The 23,217-nt window shown below is 41.1% G+C and overlaps 1 protein-coding gene across 1 annotated transcript in view; it reads right to left on the bottom strand.

Moving 5' to 3' along the window:
- Positions 1-23,217, bottom strand: part of LOC145403742 (UDP-galactose transporter senju-like) — a 149,958-nt gene that overhangs the window by 17,152 nt on the left and 109,589 nt on the right. The window contains exon 9 of the mRNA XM_080275420.1: positions 2,184-2,327. Coding sequence (XP_080131546.1) covers positions 2,184-2,327 — 144 coding nt within the window. The remainder of the gene's footprint in view (positions 1-2,183; positions 2,328-23,217) is intronic.

The following is a 23,217-nucleotide window of genomic DNA, read 5'->3' as shown; positions in this document are numbered from 1 at the left end:
TAATGATGAATGATATGGGCAATTTTGCCATTTGATATTTCCATTTGGCACTCAGCTCTGCCACACGTACGATTATAAACAAACACGATACTGGCGAGGTGTGCTGTTGAAGGAATGACTGGTCACGTGAGAATGACGGCAACAAAGTTAGCAAAATGGTGAACTTTGTTTGTGCTGTGGCTGACTGTAAATCAAATTCTTTGGGCTAGAAAAATCAGCTGTGTATTCCTCATTAAGCCAGTAGGGTGCTGTACACATGCCTTTGTTTACGTTCAGGAAAACTTGCTGTACACTGCTACGACAGTGAGTTAAAATGTATGGACAGTTGTACATGAAAACATTTCTCCAAATATTTACCATGTTATAATCTTGCACCAGTTATTTGGGATGTTACTGAATAGTACAATGTAGTGTATGCAGAAGTTAATGTCATGGAGATGCTGATTCCTGTTTTACGGGTATTTCTTTTTTCTAATACCACTTACACATGACAATAGCATGATTGTCAAAAGCATTTGAAAAATTTTGTGATATGAGGAAACTACATGAAAGTGTGCTGAAAAATTTATCTTTGAAACCCGCAAAATATGTATCTGGGAGTTCACAGACTGCTTCCAGATGGCAGTACCTCTCAGTACACTGACAAATTCCAATAGTTCAGTGCAGGGGGCGGGAATGCTATGGTTCAACATCTCTTCCACAGCTCTTCTTTGTGACTAGCATTATATTCTAGTATTAATCTAGTGTTACGTATCAGCAATCAAGCTGGAGAGACAGCAACTTTAGGCCAAGTTAAACTGAAAGGATTACATGTTTGTAATAAATGTAGGAATCCACTGTAACAACTGGCTTGCACATTAAAGATGTAAGCAGGCAGCTCTACAACATACTGTACAATCAAGATATATACTGGAAGTTACAGCAGTTACACAGCAGCTGTCAATAATTTTAAGAAGAGACTAAGGCCAACGCATGCAAGAATGATGGAACCTTTATAAATGGTATGATATGATACGATATGATACGACTATACTGTGGGCTATTGTTACACGTTGCCTTCTCTATGACTTTTACTGCAATTATGTCTACAGCAAATGACAGAGATTGCCTATTTAAGTTCCCTGGTACTGATGCCGATAAAAATGATTTAACATTTCTCCCTGGTGGTAGGTGGTGGCAACCATTATCCACTGCCTTGATGTAGTGCTTCCTTCATCTTCTTTCATCTTTTATCATTCTGTGTCTGCCCTCCTCTCTTTCTACTTCCTCCTTTCCATCCAGCCACTTTTATTACTCTACTTTCCACTTCAGATGGCTCTACACTGAGTGACAAGTCTAAAGGCTTCTTGAAACTTGAAAAACCATTTACAACACATGGTGGCAACCCTACAACCAGATCATGAGGAGATATAGAGCTTACTAAGGTGCCCCTGTTAACTAAGTGGAGACACAGATAAGGCATCCATCCAGGAACCAAACCTTCACAATTCTCCCATTGCCTCGTCATATCAACTGCAAGGGAATGTTAGCTCACTGCATAGGATCACCCTGCAGGTGATGTTGCTTGTCTGAGGTTGATGGGTCTGCTCAGCCAGACAGGCTAGAGTTAACCAACAACAACAACCCATTTGATGTGGTGCTGCCTGTTATCTTTCTTTTTCTGTATCTGCACTCCTCTCTTCCTATTTCTCCCATCCGTCATTTCACTTTTTATACCTCTTCTTTCCACTTCAGGTGGCACTACACTGAGTGACAAACTTAATGGTTTCTTGTGACCCAGGAAACTATTTGAAATGCTAGGAAATAAAAATGTAACCAAATAGCACGGTGATGTGGGGCAGAGAATTGTAACCCTGTTAAATGGGTGGAGAGATGCAAATGCAGCACCAATCCATGACCAAACCACCACATGCTTCCCCACACCTCAACACAATGAGGTAACATCTACCATAAGAGAATGTCAGATTACTGCAAGGAACAGACTTGCAGAGGTGGCTGCCTCCCTGTGGTTGATGGGTCTGCTCAGCCAGACAGACCTGGATTACTCAACAACAATCAACAATTCTCCCACTCTACAGTGCAAGTTGTTTGGGGGGGGGGGGGACTATGATTTTATGGAACACATTCTTAACATATAATGAGGAGATAAGGAGTGCATTTTCTGTACTATGAACACCACTGACCCAAGAAAGGATGGCTATAAAGACGAGCTCAAGGGCAGATGCAAAAGTCTTGAGGATGGAGTTGAGGCTCTTGAGGAATAAGCTGGTGACGATGCCAACTGCTGCATTATTGGCAATGATTCCCAGCACTGCAGGCTGCCACACCTGCCAATGGATGCAAGACATTACACATACCTGAAATGAGCACACACACACACACACACACACACACACACACACACACACACTCTTGACTAACATAAGAGTAGCATTTCATTATATGGATGAGGAGATGATGAAAAAATTGATAGTGGCCATGATCCGCCCCAGGTTAGAATATGCAGCGGTAGAGTGGTCCCCACACAAAAAGAAAGATATAAACATGATTGAGAGAATACAAAGAACAGCAACCAAGATGGTCCCCAGTCTGACAGACCTGTCATACAGAGAGAGGCTGGAAAAACTGGATTTGCCTTCCTTAGAGGAAAGGAGATAAAGGGGAGACATGATTGCGGTGTTCAGGACCATGGTGGGAGTAGATAAAATTGACAAAGAAGATCTGTTTGTATGGGATATGAGAGCAACAAGAGGACACGGAATGAAATTGAAAAAGTCAAGCTGCTTGAAGGATATCAAGAAATATAGCTTTCCTTACAGAAGTATAGACTTATGGAATAGCCTGGACAAAGAGATCGTCCAGTCTAAAAACTTAAACGAGTTTAAAGCTAAATTTGACTTATTGAGAAACAGCGACGGAAACCCACGAGCATAGTACATTCCATGTATATCACAATTAGGCACCGGTATATTAGGTAAATAATTAAATATTTGGAACGACTTAGACAAAGAGGTGGTGCATGAGAAAAACACTCATGTGTGTAAAGGTAGACTTGATAAATGTGGATATGGAGACAGGACAACACGAGCATTGCTCAATTCCTGTATACAGTACTACAAATAGGTAAATACAAATACACACACACACACACACACACACACACACACACACACACACACACACACACACACACACACAGAATTCTACATTATGTCCTTGTCAGAGATCAATCTAAAAAATTTGAATGCCTAAGCTATGGAAACATCTAAAGTTCAAATATCATAATTTATGAAATCTCATTTTTATTTCTCCCAAGTTAGTTCACAAATGACTGCAGACTCAAGCATCTAAAACTGACAACTACACTGATCTAGTACTGATAACCTTACTATAGTGTCCATCACCCATGAAATTTTCCTCTCCTCCTTCTGTTCAAGATGCTCTGTATTCTTCAATTCAGTTTAAACACTACTTATATTTCATCAAAATTGTGACTTCAAAAAGTTGTCCTAACTTTATCAATTAGTGCAGTGCCATGAAAAAAAGTATGAATGCGTAACAATCCAGCAACAAATAGGTAATGTGTGTGCACGTGTTATAAGACGACTGTGGTGATGGAAACACGACCATGTACAACAAAAAAACAACAAAAGTATTCAGAAGTTCTGTACAGACTGAAACTAGGGTAAATAACTATTTTTGGATGTGTTCTCAAAGACAGATATGTTGCTAGACAAACAACAGTATATGACATTACAAAGCAATATGATATGATTTTTAAGTTCTCTGCCAAGTGAAAGTACAGTAAATATGCCTTAACCATGCAAAACTCTGGTGTCATTTTTAATGAATTTTACTCACTTTTAACATATGCATGATTGCTGGTAGGTAGCAATTTCCCAAAATATCTATATTTGAGCAAATTACCATGTAACATCATGGTAAATATGAACCTCTGACATCTTTTACCACTTGTTTCACACACATGCATATGCATACATATTGCATTGTTATCTGAGATTCTGATACTTCTGTAATGCAAACTTGTATAAATGTCCATTACAGTATCATAAAATACATCATAAATAAAACAAGTGCATTCAGTATTGCCACGCAATACAAAGTCCTCTACCAGATGATAACCATACATACGTAATTGACCTTGGGAGTAGATGGCTGGTTGTTCCATGCGACATACTGTCATGGTATGGGGAACAATTGCATGAAGTTATATCAATATCTGTCCATGCATGCAGAAGTTACAGAGTGGACACGAATGCAGGTATTTAGGTTAAGTATGACAGCACCTGACCATGTTTGAGCCCAAAGTGTGACCTTGCCCTTGGGAACAGATGGTTGGTTGTTGCGTGTGACACACCGTCATGGTATGGGGAGCAACTGTGTGAAGTTACATTAAAATCAGTCTATGCATGTGATGCATGTGAAAGTTATAGACACGAAATTGCAGACAGACAGCACCCGACCTTGGTTGAGCCCCAAGTGTGACCTTGACCTTGGGAGCAGATGGCTGGTTGTTGTGCGTGACACACCATCACGGTATACAGGAACAACTGTGTGAAGTTATATAAAAAAAAATCTACCCATGAATGTGGAAGTTACAGAACGGACAGAAATTGCAGACGTACCGATGGAACCACGATAGCCTAGAGTCCCTGACTGGTTTCACCGGTACGGGACTAATAATTCTGTGGGCAAGCAATGCACAAGATATGAAGAACAGAGTGTAGCATCATGCCACACTCATCATGTAAACAAACATCAGTTGATCACCCGCTATGCAACATAAGGCAGTGGTAAAAGATGCGTATGTTCATGTAATTCAGTTATATATGAATAAATGAATGCACAAATTATTCTCCCTTACAATTTATTGACGGATGTTAAATACAGCGTATGAATACAACTGCAAAACGTTTTAGGACAGAAGTGGGCACACAGATGACAAGAAAAGATATACAGGTACCTGTGTAAGAAAAATACTTTTTGGTTAGTAATGAGTATTGTACTGATAATTATTATTATTACAGTAAAAATCCAATTATTCAGCACCTATGGGACTGGGCCGATGCTGAGAAATTGGATTTGCCAAATAATCGAAAAACCTACCCACTCAGTACCTTATATATACTGGTGAACACTGTCATCATCACTTATGGTATTACAAATGTGTTTGGGGATGGGGAAAGCACTGTATACTGTATGATACTGTACAATACTATAATCAATACAGTACTATATATGAATCTGAAATATATATAAATTAGTCAACATATACGAGTGTAATGACACAGTGGACCTACAAGTCACAGATAACACTTCCTGGATGGCCGAAATGATACAGAATATTATCTACCTGCTCAGTATATCATTTGTATTGGTAAACACTGTCATCACTACTTATTACAAATGTGTTTGGAGTGAGTACTGTATACAGTACTCTATCCAAACACAAAATAAAATAGTCAGAAAAATACATAAAATAAAGTGGAGGAATAGTTAAGTGGTAGGTGGTGGTGACCATCATCCACTCACTTGATGCAGTGCTGCCTACTTCTTCCTTAGACTTTATCATTCCTTTTCTTTGTCTGCCCTCCTCTCTTCCTATTTCTCCCACTTTTCCTGTCACTTCTTATTGCTTTTCTTTCCTTTACAGGTGGCTTTACATTGAATGAAAAGCTAAATGGTTTCCTGTAAGCCAAGAAACCATTTATAATGCTGGGTGGTAACCATATAACCGAACCATACGTGCTCCCTACGTGTCAGCAAGTGGGTTGGTGGAGGGTTAGTACCCCTCCCCGTAAAACAAATAACTCAAAGTCATATGGCCACCCCATATGGGATTATGGTGTCCGGCAATAGATAGATAGAGAGATAGAATATGAACTGGTAAAGCCTTTCGGATGAAAGTTAAACGTACATTAAGTGCCCATTCTTTTGTTCGTTTTTGTGTGTAGGTGAGAGTATTGATGCCAACAGTAATGTACAGTACTCCCTGTAATAACCAGATGCCCAATTCCCAGACACCCCAATTTCTGGACATTTTGGGCCCGTTCCTTCAGCCCCCCCCCCCCCCCCCCCCCAAAAAAAAAAAATCCGACATTTTATTCAACCGTACTTTGAACTTGGTGTGTGGTGTCGAACAACTGTGCTTTCACGCATAGTAGAGGAGCCCCTTGCTGCCCCTCCTCCCCAGTTCCCGCCTAACTACCACTGCGACTAGACGCTCATCGCAGTGGCTGCCGGACGTGGTCGTTTTTGTGAATAAACAGTGAATAAACGGCAGTACCTCACCACTAGATCACATGGGAATTTACAGTGTTGTGAAGTGTTAAGAAATTAGAATTCAGAGTGCAATGGATTAAGTGCAGAGTGCAAACTGGCGTGTTGCAACTGGCTTGATGGAAGTAAGAACAGAATCTGCAGTGTTGAACAGTTATAATTCACTGGGCAAAGGATTAAGTGCAGCACAATACTGGATTACTGTACGTGCTTCAAGAGTATCTTCACCACTGCCAGAGCCTTAGAAGCGGGTTAATCTTCATAACGGCCACGGACGTGTTGTAAGTACAGTAACCCCTCCAATATCCGGATCAATAGAGCCATAGGCAGGTCCGGATAGTGGTCCTGTCCGGATATTGGGCCCCAGCTTATGGACTAGTATTTACGGACCCTAACTCTGAAAAACACCTATACAACTCCCTCTGGACATGCATAGCACCTATTTAAGACCCAAATCACACCAATAAGGGACATAAAAGACTGAAATAAATGCAAAAGAACCATAACATGAGGTTTTAGAGGTGAGTTTATACAATATTAAACATTCTGGGTACTTACAAGTCCCTTGGTCTTGGACTGGTTTGAACCGCCAGTTTGCAGTCCACAGTTAATCCTCTGCACTCTAAATTCTAATTTCTTAACACTGCACAACACTGTAAATTCCTGTGTGTTCTAGTGGCAAGGTATTGCAGTTTATTCACTGTTTATTCACAAAAAACAAGCACCTGTGGCTTGCACTGTTATGAGTATCTGCTCTCCGTCGGAGTTAAGCTGTGACTGTTGATGTTGGTGGGGTAACAGAGTTGCCAGATCGCAACAGCCACATTACCAATCTCCTCAACTTTCATTGTCAAATATAACTTTTTATTACCAATTTCGTAAAGCTAGCATATATTCTTCAGTAATTATATATACAAGTGGAAATACATGTAATCACTCTCCTTATAACTAACACCATGTTGATTATTTTCACACTATGTAGGGTAGCAGATTAATCAGAGAGAGCAAACAATCCACCATCTCTATCCTGTGTATCCTCATACATGTGAAAAATCCATTTGGTAATGCATTATTCTAATGCATTACCAAACGAATTTTTCATTACCAAATTGGCCCACACTTGGTAATGAAAAATACCAAATGGCAACCTGACAGGGGAGGGGGGAGGGGGAGGAAGGAAGGGGTGAAGGGACCATGGTGTAACAGCTGTTTGGCGCCAGGCGGGAATTTCAAATTATGGGAGGGAAAAAAGTCAGATTTTTTTCGAATTTTTTGCAGTTTTTGGCCCATTTTGGGAATATTGGATCCCAGGAGGATTATGTCCGGTTAGTGGGGATGTTCGGATATTGGGCGTTCGGATATTAGAGGGATTACTGTACCTTGTACACTGCTCAATATTTTCCACACTCACTTCTAATTCCTCATTCTCTGGTTTGTTTTCATTTATTTCATGGTTTCTATCCCTTATCTGTGTGAATAGGGTCTTAAATAGGTGCTACGAATGTCCGGTAGGGAGTTATGTAGGTGGTTTTCTGAGTTAGGCTGTGTTAGGGTCCATAAGTACCTGTCCAGGAGGCATTTTCCCAATTCCCAGACAAACTCTATTTCCAGACATGCCTTTGGCTCTATTACATTGGTTATTGGAGGGATTACTGTATTCCATTAACCCCTTAATAACCCCCAGTGTTGAACAACCCTTTACAGTACCGGTGTCAGTGACATCGAGTTAGTGTGAGCTATAAAAAACTGAATAATTATGGGAAGGGAACAAAGGTCACTGGTGAGTTTAAGCGACTCTACGCTACCATTCCAAGCAGTGAGCGGTCGCTTAATCTCAGATGTCATCACCCATATGGTAAATGCACCATAACTTTATGAATTCTTCTGTGAATCATAGCAAATCATAGCATGGGTTTAGGAAGCTAAAAAACACATTGCCAGGTGCACCAGATGATTCTCTTCACATCTCTAAGAAAATTGAATGGAAGAAATATAATACATCTTTGAGTACGTCGAGTTTTTTCCATTCTTCTGAAATCAATTTATTTTTCTTAAACATGTGAAAAGAATCATCTGGCACACCTAGCAATGTGTTTTTTTTGCTTCCTAAACCCATGCTAAGATTCACTAGGATTCACGGAAGAATTCATAAAGTTACGATGCATTTACCACATGGGCAAAAACATCTGAGATTAAGCGACCGCCTGACTGCTTGGAATGGTAGCACAGAGTCGTGTAAACATAGCAGTGACCTTCGTTCTCTTCCCATAATTGTTCACAGGTTTTTATAGCTCACACTAACTTGATGTCACTGACACTGGTACTGTAAAGGGTTGTTCAATGCCGGGAGTTATTAACCCCTTAAGAGTGGGCATGTCGGAGGCGGTCCATGCACCTCATGCAGGGATATTCGCTCTCCGACTGACTTTTTAAAAATATTTGCCAAAAATCAGTTATTAGTCCTACAATATTATAATTACATATGCATATGGCACATACCTTCAGCTTTCTCCTGGGATGTTTGTTGAGCCTACCGTAGGACTTATGGAGACTTCTGAAGTTGGGTAACGAAGTCTCCACTTTACACATCCTGACACCCCATAATATGATTACCTGAGCCTGATATTATCACTAGAAACACTATTCTATGATTTTCAAGTAGTTTGGAATCCATACACCAAAAAAAAAACATTGTGAAAGCAATGAAAATTACGAGCACGTACGAGCTTCCCACTTGCGTTCATTCCCCGCTGGCACTCTGTCATTTATTATTCATAAACACACTCACACTTTATATTCCTATTACTTTATTAAACTTGTATATATATATATATATATATACAGTATTTATCCATAAGTTTCCTTCAGTAATAGTAGTTTATTTTCACTCCAGGCATTAACTTTCTCGTTCAGTAAACTAGTGTAGAGAGCAAAGCTTTCACTGTCATTACTCCAAGTATTTGTACTCATTTTCTTATATTAGTAATTATTTACATTTCTATTTTATTTACACTATGCTGTCCTCTCCTCCATTCTTCTTTCCTTCCATCTTCTTCTGTCTTTCTTTCCTTCATTCTTTCCTTGTCTTTCTGCCTGCAGGTGACTTTACACTCCCTCTTCTGTCTTTCATTCCTTCATTCTTTCCTCTTCCTTCTGCCCGTGGGTGACTCTACACTGAGTGACAAGCCAAATGGTTTCCTGTACACCAGGAAACCATTTACTACGCTGGGTGGTAACCATATAACCAAATTTTGGCGCCTGGTGGTTTAGTGGGTAATTATTGTGCTCCAATCGGATTGAGTCGGTGAAGGTTTATATCCAAGGGATGGTTGGGGTTTATTGCTCACGTAATGCCACTCAGGGATGAGTGAGACTGGTCACTCTCATCTTAAATGTCAGGACCAACTGCCTAGCCCCAGGCTCCTACGTTCCTCATGGGGCAACGTAGGATTGGATGATGGAGGGCTAGATATACACTGTCACTTCCAGTAACTAAGGGCTCCTTTCCCTTGGAGCCAGGATGAACTTGGGACACTGAAGCACTCGTAGTTTATCATCATTTCCTCCACTGGTTCATCACATGAATTCACCAGAAAGACTGTAGTCACTGTCCACCATTATCACGGATAAATTAGCCAGTTCACGCTCCACAGTAGAGTCTCTTAGTCCTTTACCCCTTCCCACACGAGGTTTAGTAGGGGTAGAGGTCACAGGGCCCTCTAGAAGTGGTGGAAATGGAGGATCGCGAGTGCTACGTGCTTTCATCTCAAGAGACAACACTCAACTGAATGATGAGGCGGATATGGGGCCACCAAGGGTTGACAACGTCAGCGAGGTGACAGCTGCTAATTTATATGCTGTGAAATGATTGGCAGGAAATTAGGTAGTTCCAGGTGAATGTAAATATCACCTAGGCTTCTCCCTTCCTTTCTTATATATATTTTTATTATGAGAACAGGTCATACAGCATATTTCAAGGGGAAATAAACAGGGAAAATTAACGAATGAGTGCATGTGGGGTGCTGCCATATGATAATTAGCCAATTCCAGGTGCATGGGACAATCAATTACCTTTTTTCTTCTTTATATATATTATTCTGTATGAGAATAAGGCATAGGGCTCATTCCAATGGATGAAATGAGTGGAAAAATCCGGGTAAGATTTGCCTAGCGCAGCGCAGCTGGGGCAGGTGGGAGGAGAGGGTAATGGAGGGGAGGTAGGGAGGGGAGTCAAGAACAGGCAGAAATGGCTAAATTGTCAACAATGGATGGGAGTACAGATGACAATAGCAGCACTGACTACTGTTAGACACTGGCTGTACTGACAGATGATACAAGCAACCACTTCAAAGCCCGGGCGAATTCAAAATAACACAGAATTGCAAAAGTGATGCCCCGTGGTATGATTCATTGCACCCGAGCGTCATGAGAGTGACGCCCCGCGGTTAAGGGGTAAATGGAATACATCACCATTTGCATCAATACTCTCTCTTTTACATACAAACACAAAAATGAACAAAAGAATGAGCGCTAAATATACATTTAACAATCCCCAGAAAGATCTTACCAATTCATATTCCTCCAGTTTATTTTATGCATTTTTCCAATTTAAGGTTAGGTTAGGTTTGGTTAGATTATTAGGTACAGTTAAACTCAGTTAGGTTTGGTTTAGTTAAACACTTAGGATAGTCCCTTCCACCATAATGCTGAGGAATCAAACATGAGCTGTCACAGCCATGCAGCCAAAATAAACGGGGAAACAGATTTAACATGCAATGTTTATTTATGGGTAATGCATTACAGTATCAGTGGTTCATGGGCTACACAATTACCAGTAAATGTCATTATCAGGAAGGCATCGTGAATTAGCAAATTGCAAGAAATAGCGAGGGGGGCTTGGAACGTAACCCTCGCTAATTTCGGGTGGTGGTTACTGTACTGTATGATACTGTGCAACATTGTAATCAACATAGTACTATCCCTGAATCTGAAAAATATAAAAACTAGTGAACATATTCAAGTGTAATGAAACAGCAGGCCTACAGGTCACAGATAACACTTCTGGGACTGCCAAGATGATTCTGAATACTTGCTAAATAATCAAAGACTTTTGTAAATGGGACTATTTCTCAAAACTGCCGAAATGTTGGATCTACCGAATAATGAGCTGCCAAATAATTGGACTTTTACTGTACACTGAGTTAACAGAAATAAAAAATTTGCTGTAGTGTTATAAAAAGGATCAAAGAAATGGCAGATGAATACAGGACCAAATATTGGACGAGTTAGAATTACTGAATTGGAATGAAATGGATGTGGACAGACTGTGGAATGCATATAGGGACTGCTTAGTTAGGAATGCTAAAGCGGTATGTGGTGTGGCAAGAGTAACAACAAAGAAGAAAGGTACGGCATGGTGGGATGAGGAGGTAAAGAGAGTGGTAGAGAAAAAGAGGAAGAAGTGGCTAAAGTGGTTACAGGATAAGGGTTCGGTTGAAATAAGAACTGAATATGTTGAGAGCAAGAAGCACATAAAGAGACTAGTGAAGAGGAAAAAGATGGAGGTAAATGAGGATCTAGGAAGAAAAATGAATACGAACTACTCTGAAAATAGAAAGTTATTCTGGAAAGAGGTGCGGAAATGTAAAAGTGAAAGCGGTAAGAAATGGGATGGTGTGAAGGATGCAGGTGGTAGATTATTAACCCATGGAGATGAAGTAAGGACCAGATGGAAAGAATATTTTGAAAGCCTGATGAATGGGGATAGAAAGCACAGAGCAGCTGTAAACATGATTGGTTTTGGGGGTGTGCAGAGAAGGAATGCAGTGCCAGGAGACATGACACTTGCACAGGTGAAGAGTGCTGTGAAGCGGCTGAAAAATGGGAAAGCAGCTGGGGTTGATGAGGTGTATGCAGAGATGCTTAAATGTAGTGGAAAGAATGGAATGAAGTGCTTGGTGGAGATATGTAAGAAGGCATGGATGAGTGAAACTGTGCCTGCAGAGTAGAAAAAGGCTGTAACTGTACCCCCGTACAAAAATAAAGGTGAACGGAGTGAGTGTAAGAATTATCGTGGCATAAGCTTACCGAGTGTGTTAGGGAAGGTATATGGAAGAATTATTATAGAGAAAGTAAGAGAGATATCAGAAGTCCTAGTGAGTGATGAACAGGGTGGCTTTAGGAGTGGCAGAGGATGTGTGGACCAAATATTTCAGTGAGACAGATAGTAGAGAAGGCTTGTGAGAAGGACCATAAGGTGTTTATGGCATTCATGGATCTGGAAAAAGCATATGACAAAGTGGACAGAGAAGGATTGTGGAAAGTTTTGCACATGTATGGTGTAGAGGGTAAGCTGCTAGGTGCCGTCAAGAGTTTTTATGATGGTAGTGAAGCATGTGTCAGGGTTAATGGGCATCTAAGTGAATGGTTCACAATCAGTGTGGGCATGCGACAAGGTTGTAAGATGTCCCCATGGTTGTTCAATGTATATATGGTTGGGGTAATGAGAGAAGTGAAAACATGAGTAATGGAGAGAGGGATGGCATTGGTAATGAATGGTGATGGATGGAATATCTAAAATTTGTTGTATGCTGATGATGCAGCACTGCTTGCAAGTACCGGACAAGAACTTGGTAGGCTAGTGCAGAGTTTTGCTGATGTCTGTAGGCGTCGTTCCTTGAGAGTAAATGTAGAAAAGAGTAAAGTGATGGTTACTGAGAGAGAAGGTGACTCCCAGTGCGATGTTACAGTGAATGGAGAGAGACTGGAATTGGTGAGAGAGTTCAAATACCTGGGTACAGTGATAGAAAAGAGAGGAAAATGTGCAAGAGAAGTTGAAAGTAGAGTGACACAAGGAAGAAAAGTAGCTGGTGCAATGAAGGCCTTGATAAGAAACAGAGGCTTGAGTGTTGCAGCTGCACGAGGCTTACTTGAAGGAGTGTTAATGCCAACTTTAACATATGGATGTGAGACTATGATGTGGCATGACAATGAAAAATCAAGAGTAAGAGCAGTGGAGTACGAAGGGTGGATAGGATACAAAATAATGTGATTCGTGAAAGATGCGGAGTGAGGAAGTCGGTGGACACCAGAATTGAAGAGAGTGTACTGAGATGGTATGGTCATGCAGAGAGAATGGATAACAACAGAGTGGCGAGGAAGGTATATCTGAGCGAATTCGAAGGAGGGAGGAAGCGAGGTAGACCAAGGAGAAAGTGGAGAGAGATGGTGGATGAATGTGTGAGGAAGAGAGGTTTGGAAGTCAGTGAGGCTAGGGAACTGACAGGAGATCGAGCTGGCTCGATGAATTTTGTGAGGAGATATACATGATCAGGGATTTTTGGCACCCCTTTTTAACGTGGCAGCGTCTGGATTGACTCTGTCGGATACGATATGTGAAGCTACAGAACGTGGTGAATGTTTTTGGAGTATCTGATAGAGCCAGGATTCCAGGGGCTTGAATGATGAGTGAATTGAAGCATGGCCCATTGGATTGGGCAATTTTGGGCTGTCTGGATATTGCTACTCCTCACCCTGACCTTGGGTGGAAAAGGAGGTCCGGATGATGATGATGATGATGATGATGATGATGATGATGTTATAAAAAAAAAAAAAATGGGAAAATAGGACGACTTATGCAAGCCAGGCAGCCCATACCTCAAAGCTCGTGTCAAAAGCACATCTAAACTACAAGAATTAAGGAGAGCCCGATAAATGCTTTGTATAATGTATGAATTTTTCTGATGTTCGAATAGTCTGTGAACACAAGCTTTTCAAATTACCTGTATTGAGGTTGCACTGTATAAATTAGGAATAATTCAAGTTAGGAATAATTTACATGACCCTCTGGATATTTCAACCAAACTGGCACCTGACATGGCAACTCATACCAGCAAGCAGAAAACATAATAAAAATGTTTGCCACAAACAGAATTTTTATTTGACATGCAACACACATTGTCATACAGTACTGTATGACAATGTCTGATGCCTACTATTTTACTGATGATGGAGTTTAATGGGTGCCACAGATCCCCTGGTCAGCCCATCCAGTCACCTGCACAAACTTGTCTGTTCAGGCAAAACTGAACTTGTGCAGGTTGTTGAGGCCAAGACTCTCATCCTTGGTGGAGGATGCCTGTACAGGCTGCATTCAGGTGGCCAGTACATGCAACCAGACAGGCTGTAATGAGCATGTACAGGCCTCTTTACAATTTGAATCCTACAGACAGGTTGCTGTAGTACTGTGGTCATTGTCTTGCACAAGAACAGTAGAGTTATTCAACCACACCAGGGCTACATGCTCTGTTGCTTCTTACAACCCACAGACCATGGAGTATCTTGACTTTGATGTACTGTACATCATTCTTTGCTGTGTTGCCAGTGTGGCATTAAAAAACTGGATGATTGATGGCAGCTACATATTAATGATCTAACCATGGACTCCAAGACTGTCATAATCCAGTTGGCTTACTTCAAGAAGCCACTACCGCCCATCCTTTCTCCAGCTCCAGTACTGATAGAACCTTTTCTCTTGACCTACAAATGGGCACATACAGAAGATAAGGTTGAGCCCCCTATGGGCCATACATCACCCACTAAAACAATTTTAAATCAGTATCCTTCACTACAATGATGCATTTTTCCACTTTCTCCTTAGTACTTTCAGACAATATAATTCAAATTGGGAAAGAATTTTACTGGCAAAGAGGTTAGTAAAGGCTATATCTAACCCATCCTACTTGAAAAGTCACACCTAAGCTGAATAAAATCATTAAGAGATAGAAAGAATAAAATGGTATGTCATGAGATTGAAAGGGTAAATATATATTCTATCTATCTATCTATTGCCAGACGCCATAATCCCTTAAGGGATGGCCACTTGACTTTGAGTTATTTGTTTTAAGGGGAGGGGCACTAACCCTCCACCAACCCACTTGTTCACACGTAGGGAGCACGTATGGTTTGGTTATATGGTTACCACCCAGCGTAGTAAATGGTTTCTTGGCTTACAGGAAACCATTTGGCTTGTCACTCAATGTAAAGCCACCTGTAAAGGAAAGAAAAGCAATAAGAAGTGACAGGAAAGATGGGAGAAATAGGAAGAGAGGAGGGGAGGCACAGAAAAAGAATGATAAAGGCTAAGGAAGAAGTAGGCAGCACTTCATCAAGTGAGTGGATGATGGTATATATTCATATATATAAATATATATTCATATATCTATCTATCTATCTAGCTATATATATCTATCTATCTATCTATTGCCAGACGCCTCAATCCCGTTTGGGGTGGCCACAAACAAATCGCCTTCAAGTCGCCCTGTCCCCCGCCATTTCACTGCCCTGCTCCCAACTCACACACCCCTCTCTCATATACCTCTCCACCCCAACCCTCCATCTCATCCTCGGCCTCCCCCTCCCTCTTCCCCCCTCCACCTCACTCACATACACTCTCTTCATCAGTCTTTCACCCTCCATCCTCTCCACATGGCCAAACCACCTTAGTGTGTTCCTCAGAACGCCTCCTATCACATCCACATCCACACCACAACGCTCCTTTATATCCTCATTCGTCAGCCTGTCTCTCCATTTGACTCCACAGGCTCCTCTTAAATAACTCAATTCCACTGCTCTCACTCTTGACTTGTGTCCTTCCAACAACGTCCAAGCTTCACTTCCATACGTTAGAGTTGGTATCACAATACTGTCATGTAGTAACTTTTTCACTTCCATGCTCACTTCCCTGTTTCTTATCACTGCTTTCAAAGAACCAGCAACCTTTCTTCCCTGCTGTACCCTTTTAAGCACTTCACCCTCCAAACCTCCATCCTTACTCATCACACTACCCAAGTACTTAAAAGTACTCACATTTTCCAATTCCTCACCATCCAACCTCGCTGTACATTCACTGACTTCACCTCTCTCAAAGACCATCACTTTACTCTTCCCTACATTCACCTTTAGATTCCGTTTCTTACAAACTCTCCCAAACTCATCCACCAAACCTTGCAGCTCCCCCTCGTCTTCACTCAACAACACAGTATCATCTGCAAACAACAGTACAGGGAGTTTCCAAACACTATCCTCTCTCACCAGGGCCACTCCAACATCCACTACCCTACCTTGTACCTCTTTTATTATTTTATTATCCCATCCATGTACAGATTGAACAACCATGGAAACATGACACATCCCTGTTTCAACCCAACTTTCAAAGAGAAAAATTCACTTAGTTCACCATCCACACACACTGCAGCCTTCGCACCATCGTACATACTCTTCACAGCATTCAACAACTTTCCATCTACTCCATATATTCTTAACACTTTCCACAATCCTTGTCTATCCACCCTGTCATATGCTTTCTCCAAATCCATGAAAGCCGCATACAACTTCTTTCCCTTCTCTAGAAACTTTTCCACTAAAGATCTAAGAATGAATATCTGATCTACACAACCTCTTCCCTTCCTAAAGCCTCCCTGTTCTTCTCCAACTGATTTCTCTGTTCTTTCTCTAACTCTGTCAATAAGTATCCTACCATACACTTTTTCTATTATACTAAGAAGACAAATGCCCCTATGATTACAACACACTTCTTTTTCCCCTTTTCCTTTGTACAAGGGAATAATTATACCTGACTTCCAATCCTCCGGGACTCTACCTTCCTCCCAGGCCAATCTGCACATCTTCCACATCCATTCTACTACTATCTCTCCCCCATGCTTCAGCATTTCACCACACACTCCATCAATTCCTGGGGCTTTCCCCGATATAATTTTCTTCATTGCTTCCACAACTTCTATCCTACTGATTTCTTCCTGTCTTCTCACCTCCCTCCTTCTCCCAGCCATTCCCCAGCCACTTATACTCGCAATACTTCCATCCTCTATGTTCAACAATCCCTTAAAGTGTTCTCTCCATCTGCTCACTTTTTCTCCCTTCTCCACTAGTAATCTACCATTTTTATCTTTCACTCCCAGCTAACTTCACTTCCACCCTGTCTTACTCTTTTCACCTCTTTCCAGAACATTTTCTTACAGTCCCTCCACTTTACACTCAAATTCCTTCCAAATTCCTCATCCACTCTCTTCTTACTCTCTCTTACTAATCTTTTCACCTCTCTCTTTCTTTCTACATATAACTCTCTCTTCCGCCTCTCAACTTCCTCCACGCCCCTATTTCTCATCCATTCATTGAATGCTTTCTTCTTTTGTGCCACAGCCTGTCTCACCTCTTCAGTCCACCACGCTGTTCCTTGCACCCCCCTCCGTCTTCTCTTCCTTCCAAACACCACATCACATGCTGCACATATTTCTTCTGTAAATATCCTACACACACTTTCCACGTCTCCCATCTGCTCCAATTCATATTAGCCCAATCGTTCCTCCACTTCTCTCTTATACTCTGCCTTTTTCTGATCCTCTTGTAACCTTTCCACTCTCCTTGCAACTACTCCTTCCTCTCGTCTTTCCCTTCTTCTATTCCTCCATCTTACTTGAATCCTAATTCTGGCCACCACCAAGTAGTGGTCAGAAAGTCCACTCCCCCAACCTCTATAAGCTCTTGCATCCATTACATATCTTTGCATCCTTTCATCCACACACACATAATCAATCATTGCCTTCCTTTCATAATCAATCATTGCCCACCCTTCTCATCACTCGCCATGTATACCTGTGGATATATATATATATATATATATATATATATATATATATATATATTTTAGAGCATGGGAGAAGATCAGGGGAAGTGAAAGGGGGGATAAAGATGAAGGAGAGTCAAAGGTGAAAGCTGGTGGGCAATCCATTTTGCTGGGTCAGTTGAGTTTATTTGTTTGTTTGGTTTGTATTTATTTATTTTGTTTTAGTTGGTTTTTATTTATCTATTTTACTTTTTATTTATTTATTTTACTTTTTATTTATTTATTTTGTTTTATTATTATTATTACTATTATTACTATTTTTTAATGTTCGTGTGATACTAACTAGCTACAGTATTTGTGTAATGGGACTGGGGGTGTCTGAATTTTTTCACCGATGCTTGGAAAGAGTTTACTGTATCTGGTGATGTTGTCAGAATTTTTAACTAGGTTCTGATAAGTTTCACTGTCTTGTCGGTGGAGGGATTCCCAAATTCTGAGTGCTTGTTGTGTAAACATATGTTGATGGCTTCAGTGTTTGTGTATTCGTGTATCTGTCTTATAGTGAGTTTGTATGGGTATCTTTGTTCAGTAGCCCATCTGAGAGCTTTGTTTTGTGTTCTCTGAAGTTTTCTTAACTGAGTGTTACTGAGAGCGTGTGTTGGTACTGGTGGGCAGTCTGAAGTTGGAATGATGATGGCCTTAACTAAGTGAATTTTTATATTGACTGGTAGATGTCTAAATCTATATAACTTCCTTAGGGCCAGTTCTCCTTGATACTTCCTGTCTTGCACATGTTTACAGTATCCATTTTTTGTTATTTTTAATCCTAAGGACTTTTCCTGTCCTTGGTACTGAATGAGGTTTCCGTTTATTGATAATGGAGGGTTAGCTTTAGATCCCAATACTATTGGAGTAAATTTGTTTATGTTTGTTTTAATTCTCCATTTTTCTTCATATTGGTTGATTCTATTGATTTCATGTTCTGTTATTATTTTTATCATGTTCTTGGATTTGCCAGGGTAACCTATGATTTAATTAACATCATCTGCATATATTTTGTTAAGTCCACTAATTGAAGAGGGTAAGTCTTTGGTGTACAGTGTAAACAGAATTGGTGACAGGACACTCCTCTGAGGAACACCACAGCCGAGGGGGAAGAGTGTTCCAAGATATTGACTGATAGCTATCTTGGCTTCTCTGTCAGCTAGAAAGTCACAGAGGAGTTTCTCTGTAATGGTGGGAAGATCTAAATACAAGATTTTGAATTTTAGTCCCAGGTGCCAAACTTTGTCGAAGGCTTTGGTAATGTCTCTAAGTGTTATTTGGCACTGTCCCCCGTCTGCTTTGTTTTGTGCAATTTTTTCTGTTATTATAGCTAGTGCATGAGTGGTTCCTAGTTCGTCGCGAAAATCAAATTGATGTTTACCGTATAAATCTTGATCTTCAAGGTGAATTCTTAGTCTACAGTTCATTATTCTTTCTAGCGGTTTGCCTTGAACCTCTAGTAGCGAAACTGGTCTGAAGTTCTCAGGAAGAGTGGGAGATTTGTTTGGTTTTGGTATTAATTTGATGGTTGCTCTCTTCCAGGTGTCGGAAAAATAGCCTGCTGAGAGGGCAGCGTTAAATATGTTTATGAGATTAGTGATGGCAATATCTGGAAGCTGAGTTAAGACTGTTTTGTTTATCTCACTGCTTCCAGGACAGGTTTTCCTCATTCTGCTGATCATGTTTTTAACTTCTCCCAGTACGATAAGGGAGGTGAGAAGTGGGTTTTCTTGATTTAGTCTTTCAGAGTCAACTCGGTCGTAGGGAGTAATTCGATGTTGTTATTAAGGAAGTCTGAGACCATCTGTGTTGTTTCGTCATCTATTCCATCTATGTCTTCATATATTCTACTCCAGAGGGCTCTGTGTAGTCTCTCTTGTGCTGCAGGTGAGTAGTGTTGAATGCTGTTGTGGTCCAGTAAATAGTGCGTGTTTGGTGTGTGGTTTCCTGAAAGTTGATTGATCTTCCTCCAGAATTCAGGTGGGTATTTGTAGAGTGTTGAGAGGTAGAGAATTGAGTTGTGCCAGTGTGCGTTGGCTTCTACTAGGACGGTTTCATGCATTATGTTTCGTAGTTCTATGTATCTGTGGTAATGCGGATGTGTCCAGCCTAACCTGGCGGCATGGTTCCTTAGGTTGTTAAACTGGGCTATGAGATTTTGTGCATAATGACTGTGGGGTGTGTGTGGAAGTGAGATGTGGTAAGTGATGGGAATGTGATTTTTTAGTGCTCTGTTAATGGTAGCGTACCATTCATCCATTTCTGAGTCTATTTCTTCCAGTGTATCTTGAGCTATATCCTCATTGTCAAACATATTTAGAGTGATATCTTCTTTGAACTGTTCCCAGTCTGCTCTGGAGAACCATGGTCTGGAGGCAATAGGAGTTAAAATGGGGGCAGCTATGATAGAAAAGATTACTGGTATGTGATTGCTTGTGGTTAGTGGGCCTTGTTCAGTGTGTGTGTTATGGTAAGTTCTGAAGCTGGTTAGAATTATGTCGGGTGTATTGGAAGCACTGTGTGAAAAGTATGTTGGGAAGTGAGGTCCTATGTGGTTTATTTCTCTGTTTCTAATCATGTGGTTGATTTGTTTGCCATTTGTATTAGTGGTTCTGTAACCCAGAGTAGGATGATGTGCATTAAGGTCTGCAATCATGTATACTGGAATGTTTCTATGGAATAACTGGTAAAGATCTGGTGTAGGTATGCAGGGTCTGGCAGATGGTTGGTATAAGGTAGATATGAGGATGGGGCCTGTGGTGGTGTCAACTTCAACTGCAAGGAGGTTCGAAATGTAGCTGTCATCAACTTTGTGAGGGATCGTGTTCCTGACAGCTATGGCTGTTCCGTCGTGAATGTTACCTAAGTAGTTAGTGGTATGTGTTTTATAACCGGGAATTTTGGGTGGATCTTGGTCAGTAGCTCCGTGGCTGTTAAGGAGAATGATATCAGCATTTAAATTTCTGTATATGTTGCAGAGGCCTGTGCTTCTCCCTCTCCAGTGCAAAATATTATGCTGAATGATCTTTAACGCCTTGATTGTCTTGTATTATGAGAGGGATGGTTACTTTCTTTATAGGTCAGATTTGCGGCTTTGTGAGGGTGAGAGTTAGTTTAGGGCTTCGTGCCTCCCAGGTTTTTGCCACTGTTGATGGTAGGGGTAGTTTCTGGTTGTGGTGAGGGAGTGTGTAAACGAGGCCTGGGACATCACTAAGACTGGGACCTGGTTTGTTTCTTTGGTTTCTTCTTTTTTGGGATTTTCATCGGTGTCATCTTCATCATCTGCAGCTTCTTCATCTGCCTCAGCGTCTGTAGAGGTGCTGAATTCATCTTCTATTACTGCTGTGTCTGGTTTTTCCTCGGTAGAAGTGCCAATTTCTAGGTTTGTAGGCATAAAACTCTGCAGTATTTGTTGTGATGGAGGATTGTTAGGAAGGATAACGGTTGGGAGTTTGTTAAGGTTCAATAATTCTATTAAATTTCTTTGGAATGATCCTGTCTCAACTATGTTCTGAGAGTGACCATGAGAAAGGCAAAGAATTATTTTGGAAATCTGGTTGTTGCCGAGGGCAGCAGAGGAATTCAGGTTCTGGTTAAGGTTTGAGGTAGGGGGGGTATGCAGTTTGTGAGTATGATTAGCTGGTCTTTTCCTTTACCTCTGATTCCTTAGTTTTTACCTTCTCTTTTCTTTTTGTGCATTTATATGCCAGGGTCCCATGAGCTTCTCCACAGTTTATGCATTTTTTCTGTGCAGAGTTGCAGTGTGGCCAAGTGTGATTGTGGCTGGAGCATTCAGAGCAGACTTCATAGTCCCTAGGCTTAGGGCATTGGTTAGTGGTGTGATCCTCTATGGCATAGCATCTCATGCAATACTTGATTCTTATGTAGCATTCCTTGGCTATCTGGTGAGGGGCAATAGAGACATGGAACAGCTTCAGTCCTTGGCTGGCTGCTTTTTTGGCCACAGAGACAGATTCAAACTACAGTAATCACTCCAATATCCGACGTAATAGAGCCATAGGTAGGTCCGGATATTGGGCCCCAGCTTATGGACTTGTACTTATGGACCCTAACTCAGAGAAACACCTATACAACTCCCTCTGGACATGCATAGCACCTATTTAAGACCCAAATCACACCAATAAGGCACATAAATGACTGAAATAAATGCAAAAGAAACAAAATGAGGGTTTAGAAGTAGGTTCATACAATAATAAACATTCTGGTGACTGGCTCCTGGACCGGTACTTATGGACCCTAACCTAGCCTAACTCAGAAAAACACCTTCCTACTGCACATGCATACAGTAGCTCCTAACACCCTATTCACACCAATAAAGGACATTAAAGAGTGAAATGAGGTAAGTATAGTATGGAAAAAAGTACAGTATGAAACATTCTTATGTCCGGATAGTGGGGATGTTCGGATATTGGGCGTCCGGATATTAGAGTGATTACTGTATATCTTCAGCATATTCCTTCGGATGTTCGAGTTAGGAAATTTGTAGGTATCATGAACTTTAGCCCGTGATTGCTGCTATTCAATTTCATCTGCTATGTCATTTGTGGAGTTGTCAAAAGCCAGCTCTTTAACTTTATGGCAGATGATTGTCCTCCTACCTTCTACTTCCTGTAGGAGGGTAGGAGTGAAGCCGTTGTCTGTGAGCTTCTTGGTGAGTTCATGTTCAAGGATTTTATCAACATCTTGGTCAGAGGCAGTAAGAACAATTAATCCATCTTTGGCTTCGTGTAAAGCAGCAGAGAGAAGCTCCAGAAGTTTCTGCTTGGTTCGTCTGTCTCGAGGGTTATCTTTGGTTTTGATCTTTAATCTAGCCATATTTACACAGCATGTTAAGGAAGGGAAGGCCTCCTACCAAGGCATATGTAGTTTGGGATATCCTGTGTGCTAATAGACATCAAAGATATCCTACACTGCTTCCTATACCTATTAAGCTGTTTGCCCACTCCCAAGATCGCTTAAGGCAGTCTTACTAAGGACCCCCTTTGTGGCATTGCCTGCAGGGTTCACCTTCACGATATTGAGAAGACTCTAGTGGAACAGGCAGCCAGAAAGAAGGAGTAGTTGTAGCAAAGAGTGTCTTCTTATATCTCAAGAGGGATTCTCTAGCTGATAACTGAAACAGCCAAAGTTATGGATGGTGATGTCTCGTCGTGGTTCATCGCTTTGGAGTGGTGGGCGTTTCTCCCTCCACTCCAAGGGTCAGGTTA

Source organism: Coenobita brevimanus, chromosome 61 (assembly GCF_032717465.1).
Source record: "Coenobita brevimanus isolate Jiangsu-jjx chromosome 61, ASM3271746v2, whole genome shotgun sequence".
NCBI classification, from domain to species: domain Eukaryota; kingdom Metazoa; phylum Arthropoda; class Malacostraca; order Decapoda; family Coenobitidae; genus Coenobita; species Coenobita brevimanus.
Note: the sequence above shows the minus strand (reverse complement) of the source record. Positions and strands in the feature narration are given on the sequence as shown.